Below are 25,342 nucleotides of genomic sequence, written 5' to 3' on the forward strand. Positions count from 1 at the left end.
CCACACGGCGGGCAAGTGGGAGAAGGATCTGAGCTGGCTGAGCCCCAGCCCAGAGGCCAGTCTCAGCACTCTTAGCAACAGCAGTAGATCCCAGCAGAGCGAGGGGCGATGCTGCCTTGCCCATGGGGACACAGTGAACCCACTGAACCTAGGAGCACTTGCCCTGCAAGGGAAGCAAGCAGAACACTTGTTAAGGGCATGGGCAGTGGGTGAACCCCTGGCTAGGAGGAGGCTAGCTCCCTTCTGCACCCACCAGAGGCCAGCCTCCCCAACCCCCCCACCCCCACACTGGGGCTGCTGGCCCCTGCCCCAGGCTAGTGCCCCCAGCATTCTGCCCCCCCAGCCCCAGAGCGCCGGGCAGCACTGCTGGGCCCGATCCCCAGCCGGCATGCCCCAGCCTCCCTGGGGCGTGCCACGGGGCCCCGACCCCCGGCTGGCTAGCCTCCTCGCCTCTGAAGGCGCCCCCTAGCTGAGCTGCCCGCCCCAGCGCTGGGCAGGCAGATCGGCCCTGGCCCCAGCGCCAGGAGGGTGGGTGATGTGACGCGGCACGGACCCCGGCCTGCCTGCCCCAGGGAATGGCAGGCAGGATGGGGCCTGAGGGTGGAGCATGGGCAGGGGGATCTCAGGCTGTTTGGGAAGGCAGCACCATCCCGTGCCTATGATACCCCCCGCCCATGGTTAAGGGCATCTAAGTCTGAGTGTTTTCCTGTAAACACAAACGTCCTGGGGGCTGGGGAGTTCCCAGCAGCATTAGGAGGGCAGGGTCAGCAGAGGGAGGGGTATGCGCTCAGTAGCTACAAATGCTATTCCTTGAGGGATGGACCTGGGGGCCCACTCTCAGTATAGGGTTCAAGGTGTAGTTTTCAATCCCCCAGAGGAAAGACAGGGGGATTTTAAACAAGAGAAAATAACCCTCCAGGCATGTGAACTACACACCCAAGTGGCTGTGAGGCTGTATTCTTTCCCTCTCCCTTCCCTACCCTTGCCATCCCCTCCTGTGTCTATCTGCTTCCCTCAGACCACTGACTGGGTGCCTAAGGTAATATCTTCTATTGGACTAACTTCTGTTGGTGAGAGACAAGCCTTAGCACCTTTCCCAGCCCTGAGGAAGAGTGGTGTATGGCTCAAAAGCTTCTCTCTCACACCACAGAGACGTTGGTCCTATAAAAGATATGACCTCCCCCATCTTGTCTCTCTAGTATCCTGGGACCGACATGGCTCCAACATCACTGCACACAGTGTCAGCTACCTGGCTCCAGCTGCCCTGTAACATGCTCTGCACATCTTTGGCACTAGCTAAATAGTGAATAAATAGGCAACGCGCGCCAACCCACAAGCACAACCTGGGGGGGCCAGACTACACTGCAATGTTGGCCCAGCAGGGCAGGGTTGCATAGGGGCCCTTCCCTTTCTTCTCCAGAGCCTGTTTCAAAGGGAGGGCCAGCCCCACTCAAAGTCTGGGCCCTCTTCAGAGCCCAAACAAACCCCCGTACTTCCGATCCTGCAAGCGCGTCACCTAAGGGAAGCACGGTCACACTTTTTCATAGAATCATAGAATAACAGAGTCGGAAGGGTCCTCTGGAGGCCATCTAGTCCAATCCCCTGCCCAGAGCAGGACCAATCCCAACTAAATCATCCCAGCCAGGGCTTTGTCAAGCCTGATCTTAAAAACTTCTAAGGAAGGGGATTCCACCACCTCCCTAGGTAACGCATTCCAGTGCTTCACCACCCTCCTAGTGAAAAAGATTTTCCTAATATCCAACCTAAACCTCCCCCACTGCAACTTGAGACCATTACTCCTCGTTCTGTCATCTGCTATCACTGAGAATAGTTTAGATCCATCCTCTTTGGATCCACCTTTCAGGTAGTTGAAAGCAGCTATCAAATCCCCCCTCATTCTTCTTTTCCGTAGACTAAACAATCCCAGTTCCCTCAGCCTCTCCTCATAACTCATGTGTTCCAGTCCCCTAATCATTTTTGTTGCCCTTCGCTGGACTCTCTCCAATTTCTACACATCCTTCTTGTAGTGTGGGGCCCAAAACTGGACACAGTACTCCAGATGAGGCCTCACCAATGTCGAACAGAGGGGGATGATCATGTCCCTCGATCTGCTGGAAATGCCACTACTTATACATCCCAAAATGCCATTGGCCTTCTTGGCAACAAGGGCACACTGTTGACTCATATCCAGCTTCTCATCCACTGTAACCCCTAGGTCCTTTTCCGCAGAACTGCTGCCTAGCCATTCGGTCCCTAGTCTGTAGCGGTGCATGGGATTCTTCCGTCCTAAGTGCAGGACTCTGCACTTATCCTTGTTGAACCTCATCAGATTTCTTTTGGCCCAATCCTCCAATTTGTCTAGGTCCCTCTGTATCCTATCCCTACCCTCCAGCGTATCTACCACTCCTCCCAGTTTAGTGTCATCTGCAAACTTGCTGAGGGTGCAATCCAAGCCATCCTCCAGATCATTAATGAAGATATTGAACAAAACCGGCCCCAGGACCAACCCTTGGGGCACTCCGCTAGATACCGGCTGCCAACTAGACATGGAGCCATTGATCACTACCCGTTAAGCCCGACAATCTAGCCAACTTTCTACCCACTTTGTAGTGCATCCATCCAGCCCATACTTGTTTAACTTGCTTACAAGAATACTTTGGGAGACCGTGTCAAAAGCTTTGCTAAAGTCAAGGAATAACACGTCCACTGCTTTCCCCCCATTCACAGAGCCAGTTATCTCGTCATAGAAGGCAATTAGATTAGTCAGGCATGACTTGCCCTTGGTGAATCCATGCTGACTGTTCCTGATCACTTTCCTCTCCTCTAAGTACTTCAGAATTGATTCCTTGAGGACCTGCTCCATGATTTTTCCAGGGACTGAGGTGAGGCTGACCGGCCTGTAGTTTCCAGGATCCTCCTCCTTCCCTTTTTTAAAGATGAGCCTTTTTCCAGTCGTCCGGGACTTCCCCCGATCGCCATGAGTTTTCAAAGATAATGAACCAGGGCGTGCGATCTAGTAGCTTCTGAGACTTGCTGGAAGAAAGCCTCGTCCACCTCATTCCCCTGGTCCGGTGGTTTATAGCAGACTCCCACCACGACATCACCCTTGTTGCTCAGGCTTCTAAACTTAATCCAGAGACTCTCAGGTTTTTCTGCAGTTTCGTACCGGAGCTCTGAGCAGTCATACTGCTCCCTTACATACAGTGCTACTCCCCCACCTTTTCTGGCCCCCCTGTCCTTCCTGAACAGCTTATGCCCATCCATGACAGTACTCCAGTACTTTTTAATGAGGAACTCCACCTCACTCAGCTAGGACAATCTGGTAAGGTGGAAGAACCCAGCCATGAATTGCTTAAAGCACGTCTCTCTGCCTTCCAGTAGTAAAAGCAGTGGGGCACTACCAGACACAGAAAACTGATAAAGGCCCCCATATCTCCCATGCTCCCCACTCCTCCATCCTTATCGAGCACAATGGCTCCTTGGCTAGTGAAGGTATGCAGTCCCCCTCCCACCCCCCGTCTTACCTTCCTAAAGCAGATCACCTGCCCCATGGCTGGGGAAAACACTTCTCCAGTTAGCCAGCATCTGACCTCTGTACCTTACACTGACACCATCACCCAAGGTCCCCTCCCAGTCATGAGCTGAATCTTTGCAAGACACTCTTAAAGGAGAAAAATGGCAAGACCTTCCTCCCACAAGAACCTGAGCGGCACCTTGGCTAGGTTCCCAGACACATCCAATTATCAAAAGTAACCAGCAATTTTTGACTTCCAGAGGCTGGAAGCTTGGTGCTGTCTGAAAATCAGGCCCCTTTCTGGTAGCTCAGGCTAGGCACTCCAAATTGTGAACCAGTTTGGGAAATCTTAGGCTCCAGCACTAGGCAGACGCTGCTGGATCACTGTATGTGTACATTATTTGTGTCACGAAGACGTGAAATACTGCGGGGCTTCCCCTACCTTTCAACCTGCTGCTTTCAGCTGTGTATTTCCGATTTCACCCCATATGCTTCTTTACTGCCTGCACTACAGCAACAAACAGAAATGCTCTGAGGCTGACAGCATAGGAAGTTCTCCAAGAAAACAAGGCACCTCAGAGAGTTATTCTCTCTCACTGGATGGGTGTCCCCCTGATGTTTTCCCATTATGAAGCGGAGACCTTCCCAAGTACTGAACTGATAAATGCCACACCTTAGAAAGGAAGTTTTAAAAGAAGCCACATTAGAGAAATCCAACTGATCTGACATCAGGCTTCATCCTCAGTTTGATTTTGTTTCATCCTTTTTGGAAAGCGTGGACTCTGGCACATATTTAAAAACCTAAGAACTGGGTCAGATCAGGGTCCATCTTGCCCAGTATCCTGTCTCCGACAGCGACCCATACCAGAGCTTCAGGTGGAGTGTACAGAACAAGGTAATTATGGAGAGCTCCGTCTGTCTTCCACTCCTGGCTTCTGGTACTCAGAAGTTTAGGCTCTCCCCGAGCATGGGGTTGAATCTCTGACCATCATGGCTAATAGCCATTGGTGGATCTACCCTCCATAAGCTTATCCAATTCTTTTTGAACCAGTTATATTTTTGGCCTTCACAACCCATAGCAATGAGTTCCACAGGTTAACTGTGCATTATGTGAAAAAGCACTTCCTCTTGTTAGTATTGAACCTGCTATCTATTAATTTCATGGGCTAACCCCTGGTGTTTGTACTGTGCGAAAGGGGTAAGTAACGCTTCTCTATTCTCTTTTTCCACACCAGGCATGATTTTATTGACCTCTGTCATATCTTTCCTCAGTTGTCTCTTTTCTAAACTCAACAGCCCCAATCTTTTTAGTTTCTCCTCATGTGGAAGCTGTTTGACACCCTTGATCATCTTTGTTGCCCTTCTCTGAACCTTTTCTAGTTCCACTGTATCCTTTTTGAGATGAAGGCCCAGGTGTTCCAGGTGTGGGTGCACCATGGATTTAGCTAGTGGCATTATTATATTTTCGTACCCTTTCCTAATTGTTCCTAATATATTGCTAGATTTTTTGACAGGTGTTGTGCATTGGGTGGAAGTTTTCAGAAAACAATCCACGATTACTCCAAGATCTCGGTCTTGAGTGGTAACAGCTAATTTAGATCCCATCATTTTGTGTATAAGGGGGATTAGATTTTCCAATGTGCATTACTTTGCATTTATCAACATTGAATTTCATCTACCATTTTGTTGCCCACACAACCAGTTTTGTGAGAACCTTTCCTAACTCCTTGCAGTCTGCTTTGGATTTAAGTAACTTGAATAATTTTGTATAGTAGTAGTTAGGTTGACACAGTGTTAGTGTAGACATTGTGTTAATTATGACGACTGTTACTGGCCTCCAGGAGCTGTCCCACACTTACAGGGCTGCAACTGAGCTGCTGTAGCCGTTTAGTGAGCCACACCTCCATCGACAGGGGAGCGTCTCCCATTGGCATGGATACTCCTCTTCCCAAGAGGCAGCACCACGGCCGACAGGAGAAGGGCTCCCGTCAACACAGCACTGTTTGCACCAGGGGTTAGGTCAGTATAACAGTGTTGCTCAGGGGTGTGGATTTTCCACTCTCCTAAGCAACGTAGTTTTACCCGCATAAGCTGGGAGTGTAGACCAAGCCTGAAGCAATTAGCTGGCAGTGTAACTGGTATTGCCTGAAATGGGGAGAAAGGCGGGCATGAGGAGGTGAAAAAGCCACAGAAGGAAAGAGCTGTGGAGGTCACAAGACCCTGCAGCGCCCCGGTTTGCACAGCTCACTGAGAACCTCCTAGCTCTCCCCACTCAGGTAGGGCTGTGGCCATTCAAGCCCCGTCTCCGCACAAACACGCACTGTCACAAGGAACAGACAGGAGTGTTACGATACCACCCGTGGCGGCTCTGAAAAGGTTTCTGCTCAGAGGTAACTGGATTAGATCTGGACAGTGCGTTCCCACTGGGGAATTACACGCTTTCCCGGTCACGTTGCATGTCTGAGGAGCACAAGTAGGTACCAAGGCCTAGAAAATGCTATGCTATAAATGGGAAAAAGAAATAAAACTGCATCATGACCACTAAACAGCTCAGCAGTGAGAACGGGGGGAGGGAGGTGCAGCGGGTCAGGATTGAGGGGCAGGGGCTGTATTGTTAGAACCACATGGGGAGACCCGAGCTGGAAGAGCAGGGGCAGCAGAGCCTGGTTGTTAGGGCCTCACTTTCATAAGCACTAAAATTCAGCTCATCAACTGAAGGGAATTTCAAAAGAAACCAACAAATCCCCACCAAGTGCAGGCCCACAGCACCGTCTGAAAGCTGCAGCAAACGTTTGCAGAGAAATTCTAGGACTCCCACTCAATGCAGTAGGGCAGCACTAGCCTGTTCTGGAATTAGAGCTGGGGTTGCTTTCCCACAGGAATGACGCAGGGCCAGTCTACACGAGCAGTTCTACAGCAGCCAGGGGAAAATGTGCTCTGCTGCCGGGGGACAGCTCTCCAGTCCGCGTGATCAAAGCACCTCCCCGAGCGGCTGCAGCTCCGTTAGCAGGAGAAGCTCTCCTGCCGACACAGCGCTCTCTATGCTGGTTGGTGTAACTACGTCAGTGTTACTTACCTGTCAGTGTAACTTCCATCGCTCGGGGGTGGCCTATTCACACCCTGCAGTGACATAAGCTGTACCGACATAACCTACAGCATAGACGAGCCCTCAGGGACTGATTTTCTCTCCCCACTACTTTCTTGTTTAAGGAGTAGGGAGGGGCAGTGGCCCACCAAGGGAGTTACACCTCACAGCTATCACACAGTCATTAGCCCGCTGTAGTTATGCCAGTCAATTTCCCTTAGGGACAAGCTCTTAGAAAATTGCCTCTCACTGTGGAGCCTGGGGCGGGATGTTCATAGAATCATAGAATATCAGGGTTGGAAGGGACCCCTGAAGGTCATCTAGTCCAACCCCCTGCTCAAAGCAGGACCAATTCCCAGTTAAATCATCCCAGCCAGGGCTTTGTCAAGCCTGACCTTAAAAACCTCTAAGGAAGGAGATTCTACCACCTCCCTAGGTAACGCATTCCAGTGTTTCACCACCCTCTTAGTGAAAAAGTTTTTCCTAATATCCAATCTAAACCTCCCCCACTGCAACTTGAGACCATTACTCCTCGTTCTGTCATCTGCTACCATTGAGAACAGTCTAGAGCCATCCTCTTTGGAACCCCCTTTCAGGTAGTTGAAAGCAGCTATCAAATCCCCCCTCATTCTTCTCTTCTGCAGGCTAAACAATCCCAGTTCCCTCAGCCTCTCCTCATAAGTCATGTGTTCTAGACCCCTAATCATTTTTGTTGCCCTTCGCTGGTCTCTCTCCAATTTATCCACATCCTTCTTGTAGTGTGGGGCCCAAAACTGGACACAGTACTCCAGATGAGGCCTCACCAATGTCGAATAGAGGGGAACGATCACGTCCCTCGATCTGCTCGCTATGCCCCTACTTATACATCCCAAAATGCCATTGGCCTTCTTGGCAACAAGGGCACACTGCTGACTCATATCCAGCTTCTCGTCCACTGTCACCCCTAGGTCCTTTTCCGCAGAACTGCTGCCTAGCCATTCAGTCCCTAGTCTGTAGCGGTGCATTGGATTCTTCCATCCTAAGTGCAGGACCCTGCACTTATCCTTATTGAACCTCATCAGATTTCTTTTGGCCCAATCCTCCAATTTGTCTAGGTCCTTCTGTATCCTATCCCTCCCCTCCAGCGTATCTACCACTCCTCCCATGTTCTGAAAGTTCGAAGCACTGGCTGATCCCACAGAACTTGATGGTAAAATTTCCAGCGAGAGGGGTGGGAGCAGAGTGAGGCCAACACTAAGCACTTCTGAAATCCAGCCTCAGAGTCCAGCGCTTGCTGTGTATGTCAAGGCCTCTTTGGCTTTTGTTCATTTCTGCTACAAAAAGTTTCCTCTTGAAATACATTCATAGATTATAAAGAAGGGACCACTGTGCTCATACAGCCTGACCTCCTGCCTAACAAGGCCCACAGGACTTCCCTGAATTAATTGCTGTTTGAACTAGAGCACATCACTTAGAAAACATCCAATCTTGTTTTAAAAAATTCCAGTGATGAACAATCCACCAGGACCCTTGGCAAATTGTTCCAGGGGTTAATGACCCTTGCTGGTAAAAATGTGAGCCTTATTTCCAACCTGAGTCTGTCTAGCTTCAGCTCCCAGCCAGTAGATTGCGTTAGATCTTTGCTAAATTGAAGAGGCCTCTATTTTCAAATTTCTCTTCCCACCGAGACACCTCCTGTAGACAGTGATCAAATCACTTCTTAACCTTCTTGTTAAACTGAACAGATTGAGCTCCTGTGTCTTTTACTACAGGTCATTTCTCCCCCACCCCCATCCTTTAATCATTCTTGTGGCTCTTCTCAAAACTCTCCCTCATGTTCCACATCAAGAATTCATTGTTCTAACTCCTCACCATATTCCCCTGCAAGAGTCTCCCACCTGACACTCTCAGGGGAGTGATGGCTAAACAAGGAGTGATTCTAGTGAAGAGAATTCTTGACAAGCCACACCAAATCCAAACTTACCTTTAACCTCTTTTCCACCTTCACCCCTCCCCTCTCTGCTCAGTGAAGAACTCTTCCTAGGGGATTCCACAGCAAGAGCAACCCCCAAATGAGACGGAGAAGACGACACAGGGCAGAGTCAGGAAAACCAAAGTCTATTACCAGCTCTTTCTAAGGCTTTTTCTGCAACCTAGACCAGTGGTCTCATCCAGGGGTCTGGAGCCCCCTGAGGGGCCGCGAGCAGGTTTCAGAGGGGCTGCCAAGCAGGGCCAATATTAGATTCGCTAGGGCCCAGGGCAAAAAGCGGAATCCCTGCCGCATGGGGCTGAAGCCCGGGCCCCTGAGCCCCGCCATCTGGGGGGTAAAGCCAAAACCTGATCAATATAGATTCACGGGGGCCCCAGTCAATTGCCAAGCTAGGCATAAGCTTTCGTGGGTAAAAAACCACTTCTTCAGATGCATCTGAAGAACTGCTTTTTTCCCCCCAAAAGCTTTTACCCAAATAAATTGGTTTGCCTTTAAGGGGTCACTGGACTCCTTGCTGTTTTTGTGGATACAGACTAACCCGGCGACCCCCTGATACTTGACTACCCCCTAATGCCGGCTCTGGCTTTTATATGCAGAACAACAATTGTGACTCAGGTGGCTGTGGAGTTTTTATAGCATGTTGGGGGGGCTCAGAAAGAACGTTGAGAACCCCTGACCTAGACAAGTACCTATCATCTTGTGCCTATGCGTCTCCACTGTACAGGGGGCTAATCATGCTTCACCACATTGGTATGAGCCTGATTCATTAATCTCTGCCAAGTGTGTAAAGATCCTTGGATGGAAAGCACTGGGGAAGGGCAGAGTATTATTTCCAAGCAGTAGTCTTAGGCTTTTGAGTTCAAGTGGATTAAATATATGGACTACTTTACATATGATCTGACCAGTACCCTCAGCATGCAGAGGATCACATCAAGAACAAGCAAGACCACATCCTCTAGATACAGACTTCGCAGTGCACCCCCTCCAGGAAACTGCTCCCACAATGGGCACCAACTTCAGTGGTGCGGGGAGGCGACGTGGGTGTGGCATGGATGTATCGAGCACAAGTTCCGTTTTTACGGCACCCACGACTGCCTGTGCATTCCTGTGGCTGATATTGGGACAGTTCTACCGTGCATACACATAAACATACATTGTGAACACGTGGCAAACTAAACAAACAACCCCCTGAATTTCAGACTTTGTTTGGGTTTGTGAGCATTCCTCCTGACAGCAGAGCATTTTCTAGCTGAGCTGAGCTGGGTGAAAAATGCAACGCTCCTGTGGTGCGTGCCAGGTGCCGATGGAGCAACCCTCCTCTCCTGGCTTGCCTGCTCGCTTCCAGTTAGCTGTGCACGGACAGAGCGAGGCACAAGCCTGCCTCAGAGAGCCAGGAGGCCCAGTTCAGCTCGGTTCCAGCAGTGTAAATCCCCAGCAACACCGCTGGTTTTAACAGGTGTCTGGTGTTACAACGGTGCAGGCAAGAGCAGAACGTAGGTCTGGTCTACACCGGGGGCGGGGGGGGCGGGGGCGGGAGGAATCAATCTAAGTTACACAACTTCAGCTACATGAACTTAGCTGATGTCGATGTACTCAGATCGACTTACCACGGTGTCTTCACCTCACCTGCGCCTCTTGCTCCGGTGGAGGACCGGAGTCGACGGGAGAGCGCTCGGCGGACAACTTATCACGTCTAGACTAGATGCGCTAAATCGACCCCCGCTGGATCGATCGCTGCCTGTCAATCCCACGTGTAATGCAGACAAGCCAGTAGCCCGCAGTGTGTGAGAGGACAGGACACTGAAGGAAAGAGATTATTGGGAAGAAACTGGACATCAAGACGACACCCTTAAAGTCAGCTGCAAAACAAACGTCGTTTGAACGTTATTCTGATTAATCCTGTATCCCACAGGCAAGGGGAGAAGTGGCATTTTTGAAAGACGGCCTAATTATTTTGTCTGAAGACATGGCTATGCTGCCTGCAGCGAGGAGCTAAGCAGAGGCTATGCGAAGTATCATGGATCCAGGCAAGTGACTCCATGGTCAAGGAAGATGTACAGTGTTGTGATAAATTGGATTTTGGTGCTAACTTTCTGAAGAAATGTTCTAGTCTTCCTGAAATCCCTTAAGAAAGATGCAAGGAGCTTTTGGGGGAAATGATGACAATAGCTGGATGAGCCATTAGCATCTGCAACCTTGTCTGTGTCCTAACAAACTGTTTGTCTGGGAACAACCGGCGTGTTTCTATGACGCAGTGGAGAAGTACATATGGTTTCAGCAAAGTCGCAAAGAGCAGCAGATATGAAACACTATCAGTATTTGTGTGGCACCCTACAGTGGCGAAGAAACAGTCTATTTGCTGGGTGATATTAATATTCTTAGCTACTTTATAAAATGACATTAAAAACAAGGTATTATTATGTATTATTACATACCATTACATAAACAAATTATTTAGTGTCCTTCTTTCAGATAAGCAAGGCAGGGACAACGAAATAGGAAAAGGCTTTCCAGGCTCTTAAAGTCTGTGCTTTACCCAGCTTTATCTTTTGCATTCACATTAGTAATAAGAATAAAATAAGGAAGAAGTTCAACATCTACATACTCTAGCTGACCATGAACAAGCCAGTTACCAAATAGCTTGGTAAGGAGATGACTCCAATCCTTTACTAAACAGGAATAAATTAACCCAGCACAAGCTATTCAGATCTGTAGTGTGAACATGCTGAGTAAAACCCTGACATCAAGTCTGACGCCTCTGCACAGGTGTGAGTGGTCCGAAAGTCATTTATTTACAAAGTGTGCTACTAGGACACAACCCCACTCTAGATTACATTTAAGTTTACAAGTCTTTGTTTCACAGTGAATAAAAGAGCTGGTCCACCTGTGTAGGGGAACCAGATAGCAAGTGTGAAAAGCTGGGTTGGTGGGGGAGTAATGGGGGAGGGTAATAGGTACCTATAGAAGACAAAGCCCCTAATATCGGGACGGCCCCGATCATATGGGGATATCTGGTCACTCATACCGGGAGTTGTGTGTTTTCTGTACTTTGTGAACTGTGGGTATTTTCGCCCCCTGTAGACGGGTGACTGCAGCAGAAGACTGCTGCACCAGTTAAGGCATGAAGAGAGTTCCTCCTAGATATTCCGTAACTTCCCAACCACGGAAAAACTCAGTGTGCTAAAAAGACGAAGTGCAGCGTGTCAGCACACACCTTCCTCTCCTGCTCAGAGCTTCACATGAGCTGGTTTATCTTCACTAACAACTGTCAGAGACTAGAACGTAGGCAATAGAGCGGGTGTGTACTCGGAATGGGTGGGCTGAGAACGCTGAGCCTACGGAGAGCCACAGATGAGGCATTCAGGACTCATGTTCTAAGGCCAGCTTCCTTTTCTCAGAGGAGAACACGCTCCCCTCCCAGGGAGACACCAGCAGCACTGGGAGCAGCCAGGCAGATAAATGAAGACAGGGCACATGGCTACCTCAGCATTTCTTACAGCAAACTGGAGATGTAGCTTTAACTCCTGTCCTGTAGCTTTTGGTCTTCTGAGGCAGAGCTAGCCCTACAAACTGCTCCAACAGCCCTCACTATACAAGTAATCTGTGAAGCCCACTGTCATAAATATAAAGGGAAGGGTAAACCCCTTTGAAATCCCTCCTGGCCAGGGGAAAGCTCTTCTCACCTGTAAGAAGCTAAAGGTAACCTCGCTGGCACCTGACCAAAATGACCAATGAGGAGACAAGATACTTTCAAAAGCTGGGAGGAGGGAGAGAAACAAAGGGTCTGTGTCTGTCTGTATGCTGGTTTCTGCCAGGGATAGACCAGGAATGGAGCCTTAGAACTTTTAGTAAGTAATCTAGCTAGGTATGTGTTAGATTATGATTTCTTTAAATGGCTGAGAAAAGAATTGTGCTGAATAGAATAACTATTTCTGTCTGTGTATCTTTTTTGTAACTTAAGGTTTTGCCTAGAGGGGTTCTCTATGTTTTTGAATCTAATTACCCTGTAAGGTATCTACCATCCTGATTTTACAGGGGGGATTTCTTTATTTCTATTTACTTCTATTTTTTATTAAAAGTCTTCTTGTAAAAAACTGAATGCTTTTTCATTGTTCTCAGATCCAAGGGCTTGGGTCTGTGGTCACCTAGGCAAATTGGTGAGGCTTTGTATCCAACATTTCCCAGGAAAGGGGGGGTGCAAGTGTTGGGAGGATTGTTCATTGTTCTTAAGATCCAAGGGTCTGGGTCTGTAGCCACCTAGGCAAATTGGTGAGGCTTTTTACCAAACCTTGTCCAGGAAGTGGGGTGCAAGGTTTTGGGAAGTATTTTGGGGGGAAGGACGCGTCCAAACAGCTCTTCCCCAGTAACCAGTATTAGTTTGGTGGTGGTAGCGGCCAGTCCAAGGACAACGGGTGGAATATTTTGTACCTTGGGGAAGTTTTGACCTAAGCTGGTAAAGATAAGCTTAGGAGGTTTTTCATGCAGGTCCCCACATCTGTACCCTAGAGTTCAGAGTGGGGGAGGAACCTTGACACCCACCAAGGAACACACGTATTTCAGGCATAAATCATCCAATCTCTGTTCCTTTCTGAATTAACATCTGTCATCATGACACCGTTCCAAATGACTGAAATCTGGATTGTTTTAACCACCACACAGCTTGGATAAATATTTCTTGTTCAGACTTTTTTGGTGTACAGAACGCAAATGCAGATAGCAAAACTCCTGGAGCCGAGTGAGGGAGTCTCTTTTCAGACTGAGATATAGCACAGGCACTGGCAAACCAAAATAACGTAACAACAACAAATTTCCCAGGAAACATGAATTACTAAATAAAATCAAAGTTTCTTCCTCTTCTCTGACTCCTTTCCCTGCCCATGGGCAACAGTCACAGCTGACAGCCTCCCTGGTGCATGAAACACCACCCCCAACATACCAGTTTCACAAATAAGCCCCCCCCTCCCCCCAGAAGCTTCTCCCAGAGTGGGACGAGCCACAGGCCAGGCCAAGGGGCTGCTGCAACACTGCACGGTGTTATGGCTCAGGGATGCTATCCTAAGGGGAAATCTGTGTGATTTCTTTTAAATTGTGGCTCAGTCTCTCCAAGGATTCCATGGAGGCCCCATCACTTAGGTCAGCAGCTCTCAACCTTTCCAGACGACTGTCCCCCTTTTCGAAGTCTGATTTGTCTTGAGTACCCCAAGTTTCACCTCACTTAAAAATGACTTGCTTACAAAATCAGACCTAAAAATACAAAAGTGTCACAGCACGCTAGTACTGAAAATGGCATACTTTCTCATTTTTACCAAATAATTATAAAATAAATCAACTGGAATGTAACTATTGTCCTTACATTTCAGCCTATCGTACATAGAGCAGTATAAACAACTCATTGTCTGTATGAAATTTTAGTTTGTCCTGACTTCGCTAGTGCTTTTTATGTAGCTTGTTGTAAAACTAGGCAGCTATCTGGATGAGTTGACATACACCTTGGAAGACCTCTATGTACCCCAGAGGTACACGTACCTTTGGTTGAGAACTGCTGCCTTAGGACATTTAATAGATTCTAAGGCCAAAAGGGACAGTTATGACCATCTAGGCTGACCTCCTGCAAAGCACAGGCCAGAAGATCTAACCCAGTGATTTCCCCACCGAGCCCATAACCGATAAATCCCTCCCATTCCATAATATAAGAATGTGTCACTGGATTAAGTTAACAGCAGGTGAATTAAGAACAAAGGGTAAAAACACTTCCTAATGTGGGAGTCATGGCTGTAGAGGACAGACAGACAAACAGCTACGCAGACTGAATTATAAAAAGAACCTTGAGTGATAAGGGCTCCAGGAAACTTCATGCCTCAGGATGCTGTGGTCCTGAATCTCTTCCCCATGTGCAATACAGCTGCTGTCCAGGGTCACTATAATTTTCTGCATTTAAAACCTCAGGGCTTGTACATACACTACCCCTTATGTCGATATAACTTATGTCGCTCTGGGGTGTGAATAAGCCACCCCCCAAGCGACATTAGTCACACTGACCTAACAGCTGGTGTGGACAGCACTATGTCAGCGGGCGAGCTCTCCCTCATTGGCATAGAGCATCTTCACCGGACGTGCTATAGCTGCCTGAGTGCAGCCATGCTGCTGTAGCACCCCCCAGATTTGAAAGGTGAGTTGCGGCGGGTGTTTTCTTTGGTTCACGTTTAACACTTCAGTTGCCCTGAGTCTGGCACTGCAATACTTTGAGACAAGGACTGTCGTGTTCTCTTTCACTGTTGCTCCTGGGAATGCTTCCAAATCCTGTGGGTGGAAATGATCTTCTGTTTGCTGCGCTCCTGGAAATACCACAACCTGAAGAGGGTTTTGCTGACCCAGGCACGTTGCAAGCCTCCTTGTGCATACAAACTGTCTTGGTCACCAGCAATGCCTTCCCAGTGCACTCCCCTAAGGACACAGTTTGCGAAGGGGTTTTCAGTGGAAAGGTTCCTGCTTACAGGCACAACCGCTAAGTACATTTCCCATATCAACCACCTCCCCTCAATAACAACACACCCCGGAGCCCAGGGCCTGTCCTCTCCCATTGGACAGTTACCCCAGAACAGGCAGATGTAGTGTGGGGTGTAACGCTGCACTTGGGTTTGTTCAGAGTCCTGTAGCCTCTCGTGCCTGCTCTTCACATCGGAGATGATCACCAACAACGGGGGAGGGACCCACCTGTACACAGTTTCCACTCACACTCTGATTTTAAAAGCTACTTTCCAAACTCCAGCTTCTTGTGTTGGATAAACTGGTCCCATGTTTCTTGTCAGAACAGCTCTTGGCCTCTGCTGACCAGGGCTTTATCCCAAAGCCTAGCTTCACTTAAGAGAGACCCTCAGAAAAACTCTGCTAACTGCAGCACATAGGAATTTTTTAAATTTAAAAATAGGTTTAAGAGCAGCGCCCGAGAGGTTGGAAAGCACAGTAACTGCGGAGAGATTCCAAGACTTGATTACCCAGCTCAGGAAGCTGCAGCAATTGGTTTAGTGTCGTCTTTGAAAATTCAGGGGGAACTACAGGGTCCAGCTGCAGTGTCCTAAGTCCAACAAATAGCTGAAGAGCACCCCCACCTGGCTGAGCATCACCAGGCACGAGCCTCTCCAATAAATCAAAGCTGCGGGGCTGACTTTGATGTCTCCCACTGAGCATCTCACCTGTCTGTTCAGAGGGAGAGACACATTACCTGTTTGCTTTACAATTTTAACGAGAACAAACCTAACAGGCAGCAAGTGGGAAAGAGCAAAGGAGCCAAGGGAAAGCGTGCACCAAGAGAAGACAGCCATTGCACACACTCGATACTGGAAGTGCACTAGTGCCGGAGCAGTCAGCAGCAGAGAGAGGGCGCCCGCCCAGGGCTGTTAGGCTCCAGTGACAGCAAAGGTTATGCCTAGGCACAGAACAGTGAAGCCTTTGTTCAGCCCGCCACCTCACATACCTCCACTCCCTACTCCCTGACTCTGCAGGGCACAGGAGAGAAAGGAGCAGTATGCAGAAGGTGTGTCCAAAGAAACAAACAGAGACTTTGAGTTGATGCCAATGCTATCAGTAAAGGAAAACAAGGGGAATACCTACCTTCAAGCAGCACTCTGTCCAAAAGCCGCATAAACAGATCAGGAGCTATTCCAGACCAGGTGAGGGAGCTAGCAGAGAATGCCCTCCCACCGTCACCCCCTGTATACTGAGGGAACAATGCTGATCTCAATTGTGGCACTTGGGGATCCCGAATGGGACCCAGGTACGCCATAATATAAGCAATACTAGCCAGAGCCAAGAGAGGCTCTTCTGTACTGTGCCACTCAGTGGCTCGTTAGCAGCTGACACGAGAATCACATCACCAATCCCAGGCAGCACCCATCAGCACCTCAGGAAGCTATTCACCGGGAGTGCTACAGCCTGAAAGTAGGACCTTGCAGCTGCACAGACACTGGTCCATTTCCAAAGAGACCTCTTGGGACAGCAACATTTAGTCTTCACCTCTGACTGTTTGAACTGTCCCTGGTAAGCTGACTGGTCAAAGATTTGGAGGCATAAGAGTAACACACAGGTGGGGAATCTCTGGGCTTTCCCTCTCTGCTCTTGGACTCACCTTCCATCCCTCTAATGAAGCAGTTTCCTTTTCAGTGCACAGCAGAGAAAATCTTTTAATCCTACAGAATCAGCTGCTGCTTTGGCCCAACTAGGTGGTTTTCCCAGCTTTTCCCAGAGGTATGAGATAGCATATGATGGAGGCTCTCAGACAAACCCTATCAGTCAGAGATCAGAAACGTGCAATGTAGTAAGGAGCAGCAAAGTTATCAGTCAACCCCAGCAAGCAGGTAATATGGCAGGGCTACCAAACGAGGGAAGAAGGGAACCTCCAGAAAAAGCGCTCAGATAGTCTGTCTTCTTGTAGCCCTGAGGAGTCTGGCTATGGTGTGGCATGATAAATCCAGCCAGGGAGCCAGGCACTTACCAACTCTATATTCAGCTGCGATCACGAACAGCCTACTGACTAAACACACAAACATGGCTCTGAAATAGGAATCTCAAGAGTATTTATTTCAAGTGAAAAGGAAACCAAAGTCCTCCTCCACTACTGGTTCCCAAAGTCCTCAGCACCAAGACGTGGTGGGAGGGGAAATGTTCCACTTCAAAGGAGAGAGATGCATTTGAATGTCCCTCATCCATAAGCATTATTCAGAGATCAACCTTATTGAATCTCTGCAGGTGACAGGCAGCAGATGCACGTCAGGATTAGAAGGGGCAGAGTATATGCCCTGCCTGTTGTTGCAGTGCGGATACTTGCTGGAGAACAGCTGCACCTGGCTCCCTCTCCCTCTTGTCATTGCACAGTGCAGTGTGCCAGACAGACATGCCTATACAATGGGCAAAAACCTGAACTTGGCCTCACTTGCAAGCAGGCTCACTCACCTCCAGACTTTTACTATCAAAGAATTTCCTGATGCCTCAGGCACTTACTCCACAAGCTGCTCCTTCTGTGCTTCAGGTTGCAGCTGGAAGTGTTAGCACGGGTATTACTACAAGAGAAGGAAGTCTGGAGGCTGCCGATTTCCAGTGAAACCTTTGCCCTCACTTGGCTTCTTTACCACCATGTGCCAAACGTTGAGGGAAGAGAGCCTACTCAGTCTGTTGATGTTGATTTGCAGTAAGTCTTGGAACCCTGGGGAAGTTCCTGACGACTGGAATGAAAGCTCATGTTATTCCAATTCTTAGAAAGGGTAAATGGAATGAGCAGAGTAATTACAGGTCTGTCAGTCTGACATTGATCCTAGGCTAGATAACAGAGCAGCATACACAGGACTCGGTTAATAAAGAACTAAAGGAGGGTAACAATTAATATCAACATGAGTTTATGGAAAATAGATCCTCTCAAACTAAGTTGGTATTTTTTTTGATGAGAATACAAGATTTGTTGATAATGGTAACAGTGTTGATGTAATAGACTCCTGTGAGACATTTCAGTTGTGACCACACAACATTTTGATTAAAAAATTACCATGGCACACGTTAAATGGATTAAAAGTTGGCTGACTGGTAGGTCTCAACATTTAATCGTACACAGGGAAATCATCAGAAATCAGTGTGTTTCTAGTGGGATCCTGCAGGGGTTGGTTCTTGGTGCTAGGCTATTTAACATTTTTGTCAATGAGCTGGAAGAAAAAGAAATCATCCCTGAGAAAGTTTGCAGATGACACAAAAATTGGGGGAGTGGTAAATAATGAAGAGGACACTGATACAAAGTGATCTGGATTGCTTGGTAAACTGGGTGCAAGCATGCAGTATGTGTTTTAGTGCAGCTAAATGTAAACGTACACATCTAGGAACAAAGAATGTGGGCCATACATACAGGAGGGGGGACTCTATCCTGTGAAGCAGGGACTTGGAAAAAGATTTGGCAGGCCATGGTGGACAATCAGCTGAACATGAGCTGCCAGTGTGACACTGTGGCCAAAAGGGCTATTTTACCTCCGTATTTGTCATTGGTGCGTCCACTGCTGGAATCCTGTACCCGTTTCTGGTGTCCACAATTCAAGACAGATGTTAATAAATTGGAGAGGGTTCAGAGAAGAGCCACGAGACTGACTAAAGGATTAGAAAACTTGCCTTATAGTGACAGACTCAAGGAACTCAATCTATTTAGCTTAATGAAAAGCAGTGTAAGGAGTAATTTGATCACAGTCCATAAATAGTTAAATGGGGAACAAATATTTGACAGTGGGCTCTCCAGTCTAGCAGAGAAAGGTCTAACATGATCCAATGGCTGGAAGTTGAAGCTAGACAAATTCAGACTGGAAATAAGGTGTACATTTTTAACAGTGAGGGTAAATAACAATTGGAACAATATATCAAGGGTCTTGATGGATTCTCCATCACTGCCATTTTAAAATCAAGACTGGATGTTTTTCTGAAAGATCTGCTCCAGGAATCATTTTGGAGAAGTTCTCTGGCCTGTGCTATGCAGGAGGTCAGACTAGGTGACAGCAGTGGTTCCTTCCGGCCTTGGGATCTATGGATGTATGAAATGCAGTAACTTGTTCTGATGAAATGATGCACAAAGAACTATCTTTGATTCAGCCCCAACTCCATTCCCTTATATAACTAGTTTGCAAAAGGGTGTGCACATGCTGGTCTGGTGGTTTCAGGAACTCTGCTCTGAACATAGTATACATAATCTTTCATTTTCTGATTTGTTATTCTGTTTGTTTGGCTTTTTTTGGCTGACTAGAGCAGGCGTGCCACTTGGCCACCTCCTGGCCAGAACAACTATCCAACCAACAGTTACTTTTCAGTAACTGGTTCCTGGAGATGTGTGGTCCACATGGATTTTGATTCTGGTGGAATGAGATTCTGGTGTGAGATCAGCATCTTTTGAAGAGCAGTGTCTGTTGGAACCACGCCTGTGCCCTGGGTGCCCACATCCTCTCTCACTTAAGGGTATAAAAAGTGGAGTAAGCTCCATTACCCCTCAGTCCCTTCACTAAGACAGAATCCAGATGACACAGGCCTCTGCAGTAGCAAGGAAGGGACAGTCATGGAACACACACAGTCGGACACCCATTTGGATAGTCTTTGGGTGAGCACAGGTTGACCCATCATCCTGTCAACAAAGGCCAGTAATAGCCTGGGAGAGTTTCTGAAGGGTCTTGCCCTCTCCAGGCAGCAGGAGAAGGACCTCACAACATCAAGGGTGTGAAGTTTAGCTTCCCCTTTGCTAATGTGAGGCTTAGGAAAGAAAACTGGCAGATGGATTACTTGGTTCAAGTGAAAATTAGAAACAACTCTAAGATCTCACCAAACATCTTTTGCTCCAGGAGCCTGAGGCGTGTGAGGCTCTAAATGAGGTCTTCATGTGCGCCTGGAGGTGACTGACAGGGTTCAGTATCGAGTGGCACTTTTGCTGCGGTAGGTAAACTCTTGCTGCTTTGGAATCTAACACTGCTCCTATGACCGCTATCCTCTGAGTAGGAGTAAGAACAGGCACCTCTGCTCACGGAGACCCAGAGCAGCGAAGAGCACTAGAGTTACTTGGCTGGAGCTGTTCACTTGCTCAGGTGACTGCCCTCGAATATGCCAGCTGGCGAGGTCTGGGTATACATGTATCCTTTGTCTCTGCAGGAGGGCTGCCATGGCCCAGCAGGCACTTGGGTAAGTACTCTGGGAGCCGTGGAGGGAAGCACTCTGGACTGATCGTGGGACTTCCCCACCAGGAACCTGAGGTATTTCCTGTGAGCTGGGTGACTAGCTGTATGGAAACAGGCATCTTGCAAGTCGAGAGGCATGAACTGTCCTGAGGATCGACAGTGGTGATTATGGATGCTAGAGTCACCATCCTGAATTTGAAACAAAGGGGGTTTGTTGAGACATTAAAGGTCCAGAATGGGGCGCCCCCTCTTTCTTGTCTGGGATCAGGAAATAATGTGAATAAACCTCCCTGGCCCTGGAACTCCCAGGGCACTCCGAATTGCAGACAGGAGTTTACTTTCTTCCTTAGCCATGTCCTGTGAGACTGGTTCCTGAGGAGGGACAGGGAAGGGGGCAGGGAGGAACTGGACAGAGTACTCCTAGTCTATCATCTCCAGGACCGACCAGTCAGATGTTATTTGGTTCCAGGTGTCCCAAAACCAGAGAGAGAGAGCTGACAAAGAGGCGCAAGGGGGTAGGATGGAGCCAATGGTTCTATATGGCTCTTGACTATAGTGTTAAATCTGCTGATCAGAGGTCAGCACAGACTATCTGGCAGAAGAGAGGGGAGAGGGTCTCCTTCTCAGGAGCTATCTTTGTCTTGGCTGTGCTGATGACCTCTGTTGGCTATAACAGTAAGAGGCAGCCACGGATGGTAAAAAGGATCTGATATGATGGCTGGGCCAGGTCTTCCCTTTATGGCCTGGGGTGGGAAGGGCACAAGAGCATCCAGGACACAGGGGTGGCCCCAGATACTGATATTCAACAGCATCTGATCTCAGGTGCCTGGCATCGTAAGTGGAATCCACGTGGTCCATCACTTGAAGAAGAGACTATTGTTTCTCTGGCCTCCCCTCCACATTTCTGAAGATTCTGATCTGAAGCTCCACACCATGTGCTTGCGTATCTATTCTCAAGCAGCTAAAGAAAGAACATCAGGACTAAGCACATGAGATGTGACACAGAGCAGCCCGCGAAGGTGGCACATCAGACAAAGTAGCTAAACCCCTCTGGGTAAGCTGGTTTCCACAGAGATCCCCCACCTCTCTTCTCAAACTTCTGTGTGTGCTTTCATAGATTTCATAGAGTTTAAGGCCAGAAGGGACCGTTAGATCATCTGGTCTGACCTCCTGTATATCACGGGCTGTCAAGGTTCCTCCCCCACTCTGAACTCTAGGGTACAGATGTGGGGACCTGCATGAAAAACCTCCTAAGCTTATCTTTACCAGCTTAGGTCAAAACTTCCCCAAGGTACAAAATATTCCACCCTTTGTCCTTGGATTGGCCGCTACCAGCACCAAACAGATACTGGTTACTGGGGAAGAGCTGTTTGGACACGTCTCTCCCCCCAAAATACTTCCCAAAACCTTGCACCCCACTTCCTGGACAAGGTTTGGTAAAAAGCCTCACCAATTTGCCTAGGTGACTACAGACCCAGACCCTTGGACCTTAAGAACAATCCTCCCAACACTTGCACCCCCCCTTTCCTGGGAAATGTTGGATACAAAGCCTCACCAATTTGCATAGGTGACCACAGATCCAAACCCTTGGATCTGAGAACAATGAAAAAGCATTCAGTTTTCTTACAAGAAGACTTTTAATAAAAATAGAAGTAAATAGAAATAAAGAAATCCCCCCTGTAAAATCAGGATGGTAGATACCTTACTGGGTAATTAGATTCAAAACATAGAGAACCCCTCTAGGCAAAACCTTAAGTTACAAAAAAGATACACAGACAGAAATAGTTATTCTATTCAGCACAGTTCTTTTCTCAGCCATTTAAAGAAATCATAATCTAACACGTACCTAGCTAGATTACTTACTAAAAGTTCTAAGACTCCATTCCTGGTCTATCCCCGGCAAAGACAGAATATAGACAGACACATAGACCCTTTGTTTCTCTCCCTCCTCCCAGCTTTTGAAAGTATCTTGTCTCCTCATTGGTCATTTTGGTCAGGTGCCAGCGAGGTTACCTTTAGCTTCTTAACCCTTTACAGGTGAGAGGAGCTTTCCCCTGGCCAGGAGGGATTTCAAAGGGGTTTACCCTTCCCTTTATATTTATGACGCGGGCCATTACTTTTCCATGCAGTTACCCCTGTATTGGCCCAATAACTTGTGTTTGGCTACAGCATACTTTCCAGAAAGGTATCAGTCTGGATTTGAAGACATCAAGAGATGGAGAATCCACCACTTCCCGTGCTAACTTGCTCTAGTGGTTAATCACCCAAACTGTTAAAAAATCTGTGTTTTATTTCTGATTTGAATTTTCTGTCTTAACTTCCAGCCATTGGTTCTTGTTTCTTGCCTGTGATATATAGGTGGTCAGGTGAGACGCTGTAACGGTCCAGTTTGGCCTTTAACTCTATGAACCCATGAAATACATTAAAATCAATACTCGCCCTTTCACATAATTTGGGATCGGTATACAATTAAATTCACTGTTTGTAACAAGATTCATAAGATTAATAGTGAGACTCATTCAAGGGGCATAAACTCTGGGCAAGTCAAGCACTGATGAGTGGTAACAGTTAATTTAGACCCCGTCATTCTGTTTGGAAAAATAATCCCAAATATACATACAAAATGACAGGGTCTAAATAAGCTCTTACCCACTCATGAGAGAGACCTTGGAGTCACGGTGGATAGTTTTCTGAAAACATCCGCTCAATGTGCAGCGGCCGTCAAACAAGCGAACAGAGTGCTAGGAACCATTAGGAAAGGGACAGAGAATACAACAGAAAATATCACAGTGCCACTGTATAAATCCCTGGTACGCCCACACCTTGAATACTGTGTGCAGTTCTGGTTGTCCCATCTCAAAAAATATACATTAGAATTGGAGAAGGTGCAGAGAAGAGCAACAAAAATGATTCAGGGCATGAAACAGCTTCCTTGTGAGGAGAGATTAAAAAGACTGCGACTGTTCAGTTTAGAAGTTAAACTGTTAAGAGACAACTAAGGGGGATAGGACAGAGGCCTGTAAAATCATGACTGGTGGGGAGAACGTGACTAGGGAAGTTTTAATGACCATTTCACATAACACAAGGACTAGGCGTCACCCAATGAAATTAATAAGCAGAAGGTTTAAAACAAACAAAAGGAAATATTTCTTCACACAACACACAGTCAACCTGTGGAACTCATTGCCAGGGGATGTTGTGGAGGCCAAAAGTAGAACTGGGTTCAGAAAAGAATTAGGTAAATTCATGGAGGCCAGGTCCATCAAAGGCTATTAGCTAAGATGGGCAGGGATGCAACTCCATACTCCAGGTTTCCCTAAACCTCCAACTGCCGGAAGCATCTAGCACTGGCCACTGTCAGAGACAGGATTCTGGGCTAGATGGTCTTTTGCTCTGACCCAGTATGGCCATTCTTACATTCTTATGGCGTGAGCCCAGATTATACAGGGGCAGCCAGATCCACTGAGCTGGCATTACAAAGCGTATTCCATTAAAAACGGGGTCCATGGAAGTGACAGACCATCCAACGAAATGCAGACACCTGGGCAGGGGCAGACAGAGAAACCGGGCCCCGATCCAAATGTTGTCGGTAAAATCATGACATACTAATATTTCCCCAACCCATCCACCTAAGCGACACAGACCAAGTCTTACCACTTTCTCCTTGTAAACAATGTATTTGAGCCACTTGAAATCCTGCCACTTGAATCCAGCCAGAACAAAGAAGGAGTCCTTTTCATACTGCTCCAGTTTCTGGATGGCCCCTTCAGGGTATGTGATCCGCAGCGTTGTCTTGCCACCCACATCCTTCTCAAAACCCTTCACTGGAGCAGAGTTCAGCCTGTTGGGTGACAAGAGGATAAACTACCAGAGACTCTCATTTACATTCACATATGGTTGGTGAGGTAGCAACCATTGGGCAGTGATTTCCTTGACCACAAAACCCAGCACTATGCCTAACCACAGCCATAGCTTATTATCAGTCAGGTTCATTATGAAGCAATTCCAGTCAAGTCAATGTAAAACACTTGATTTAAGAAACCAAAAAACAGCTCCAATGATTTAAATCAGGCTAGGGCTTTGGAAAACTAATTGGAAAATTTGTGCTCTTGAAATTTTAGACAAAGATCATTATGGAGTAAATTATAAATAGTTGGTTTCAGAGTAACAACCGTGTTAGTCTGTATTCGCAAAAAGAAAAGGAGTACTTGTGGCACCTTAGAGACTAACCAATTTATTTGAGCATGAGCTTTCGTGAGCTACAGCTCACTTCATTGGATGCATCCGATGAAGTGAGCTGTAGCTCACGAAAGCTTATGCTCAAATAAATTGGTTAGTCTCTAAGGTGCCACAAGTACTCCTTTTCTTATTATAAATAGTGTTGTTTTAAGAGCCACTACGGCTAAAGTGACATATCTGAATTGCACAACACTGCTATAGACAAACAAAATACTGAGAATTAAGGCCCTGCAAACACTTAAGCAGGTGCATAACTTTACTCGCGTGAAGAGTTAAGTCAGTAGGACTATTCATATGCTTAAAGTGTTTACAGCATACTGGGCTTAGTCTGTACTATTAAAACTTTTCTCAGTAACACAAAATCTTTGTCACTTTAAAACAAAATTCCTACAGTATTAACAGTAAAAAGTTATTAAGACTTTCAAGAAATTAAAGTTATTGGGAACTTCTTATACACAGGCCAAAAATTTCAAAACTCAATCACTTGATTTAAGAAATCAAGTCCATACTTGGGCACGTAAGGGTGGAATTTTCAAAAGCCCCATCTGACTTTGGTGCAGAGTCCCAGTGACTTCAGGCTGTGTTCCCGGTGGAGGAGCAGAGCCTGGTTCCATTATTGCTGTTTTCTTGACTTGGAACCCTCAGGATCCCCCTTCCAGGCCTGGACCTGGCTACCCCACCCACTACTCAGTACCTCCCCTCACTCCCTCTCCCGCTAAGCTTCTGCCCTCTCATTCACAGGGAGCTTCCGCCTCCCCTGATCCTTGCTCTTTAAAATGTAAGTCTTATTTCCAGTCTGAATTTGTCTAGCTTCAAATTCCAGCCAGCTCACACAGGGACTGTCTTCATTTCAT

General features: G+C 47.4%; 1 protein-coding gene across 3 annotated transcripts in view; it reads right to left on the reverse strand.

Annotated features, from left to right (window-relative positions):
* ST3GAL3 (ST3 beta-galactoside alpha-2,3-sialyltransferase 3) overlaps positions 1-25,342 on the reverse strand; it is a 389,973-nt gene that overhangs the window by 67,255 nt on the left and 297,376 nt on the right. For all 3 annotated transcript variants that reach the window (XM_073357969.1, XM_073357970.1, XM_073357971.1), the window contains one exon: positions 23,904-24,090. In XM_073357969.1, coding sequence (XP_073214070.1) covers positions 23,904-24,090 — 187 coding nt within the window. The remainder of the gene's footprint in view (positions 1-23,903; positions 24,091-25,342) is intronic.

This window comes from Lepidochelys kempii, chromosome 8 (assembly GCF_965140265.1).
Source record: "Lepidochelys kempii isolate rLepKem1 chromosome 8, rLepKem1.hap2, whole genome shotgun sequence".
In the NCBI taxonomy this organism is placed as follows: Eukaryota; Metazoa; Chordata; order Testudines; family Cheloniidae; genus Lepidochelys; species Lepidochelys kempii.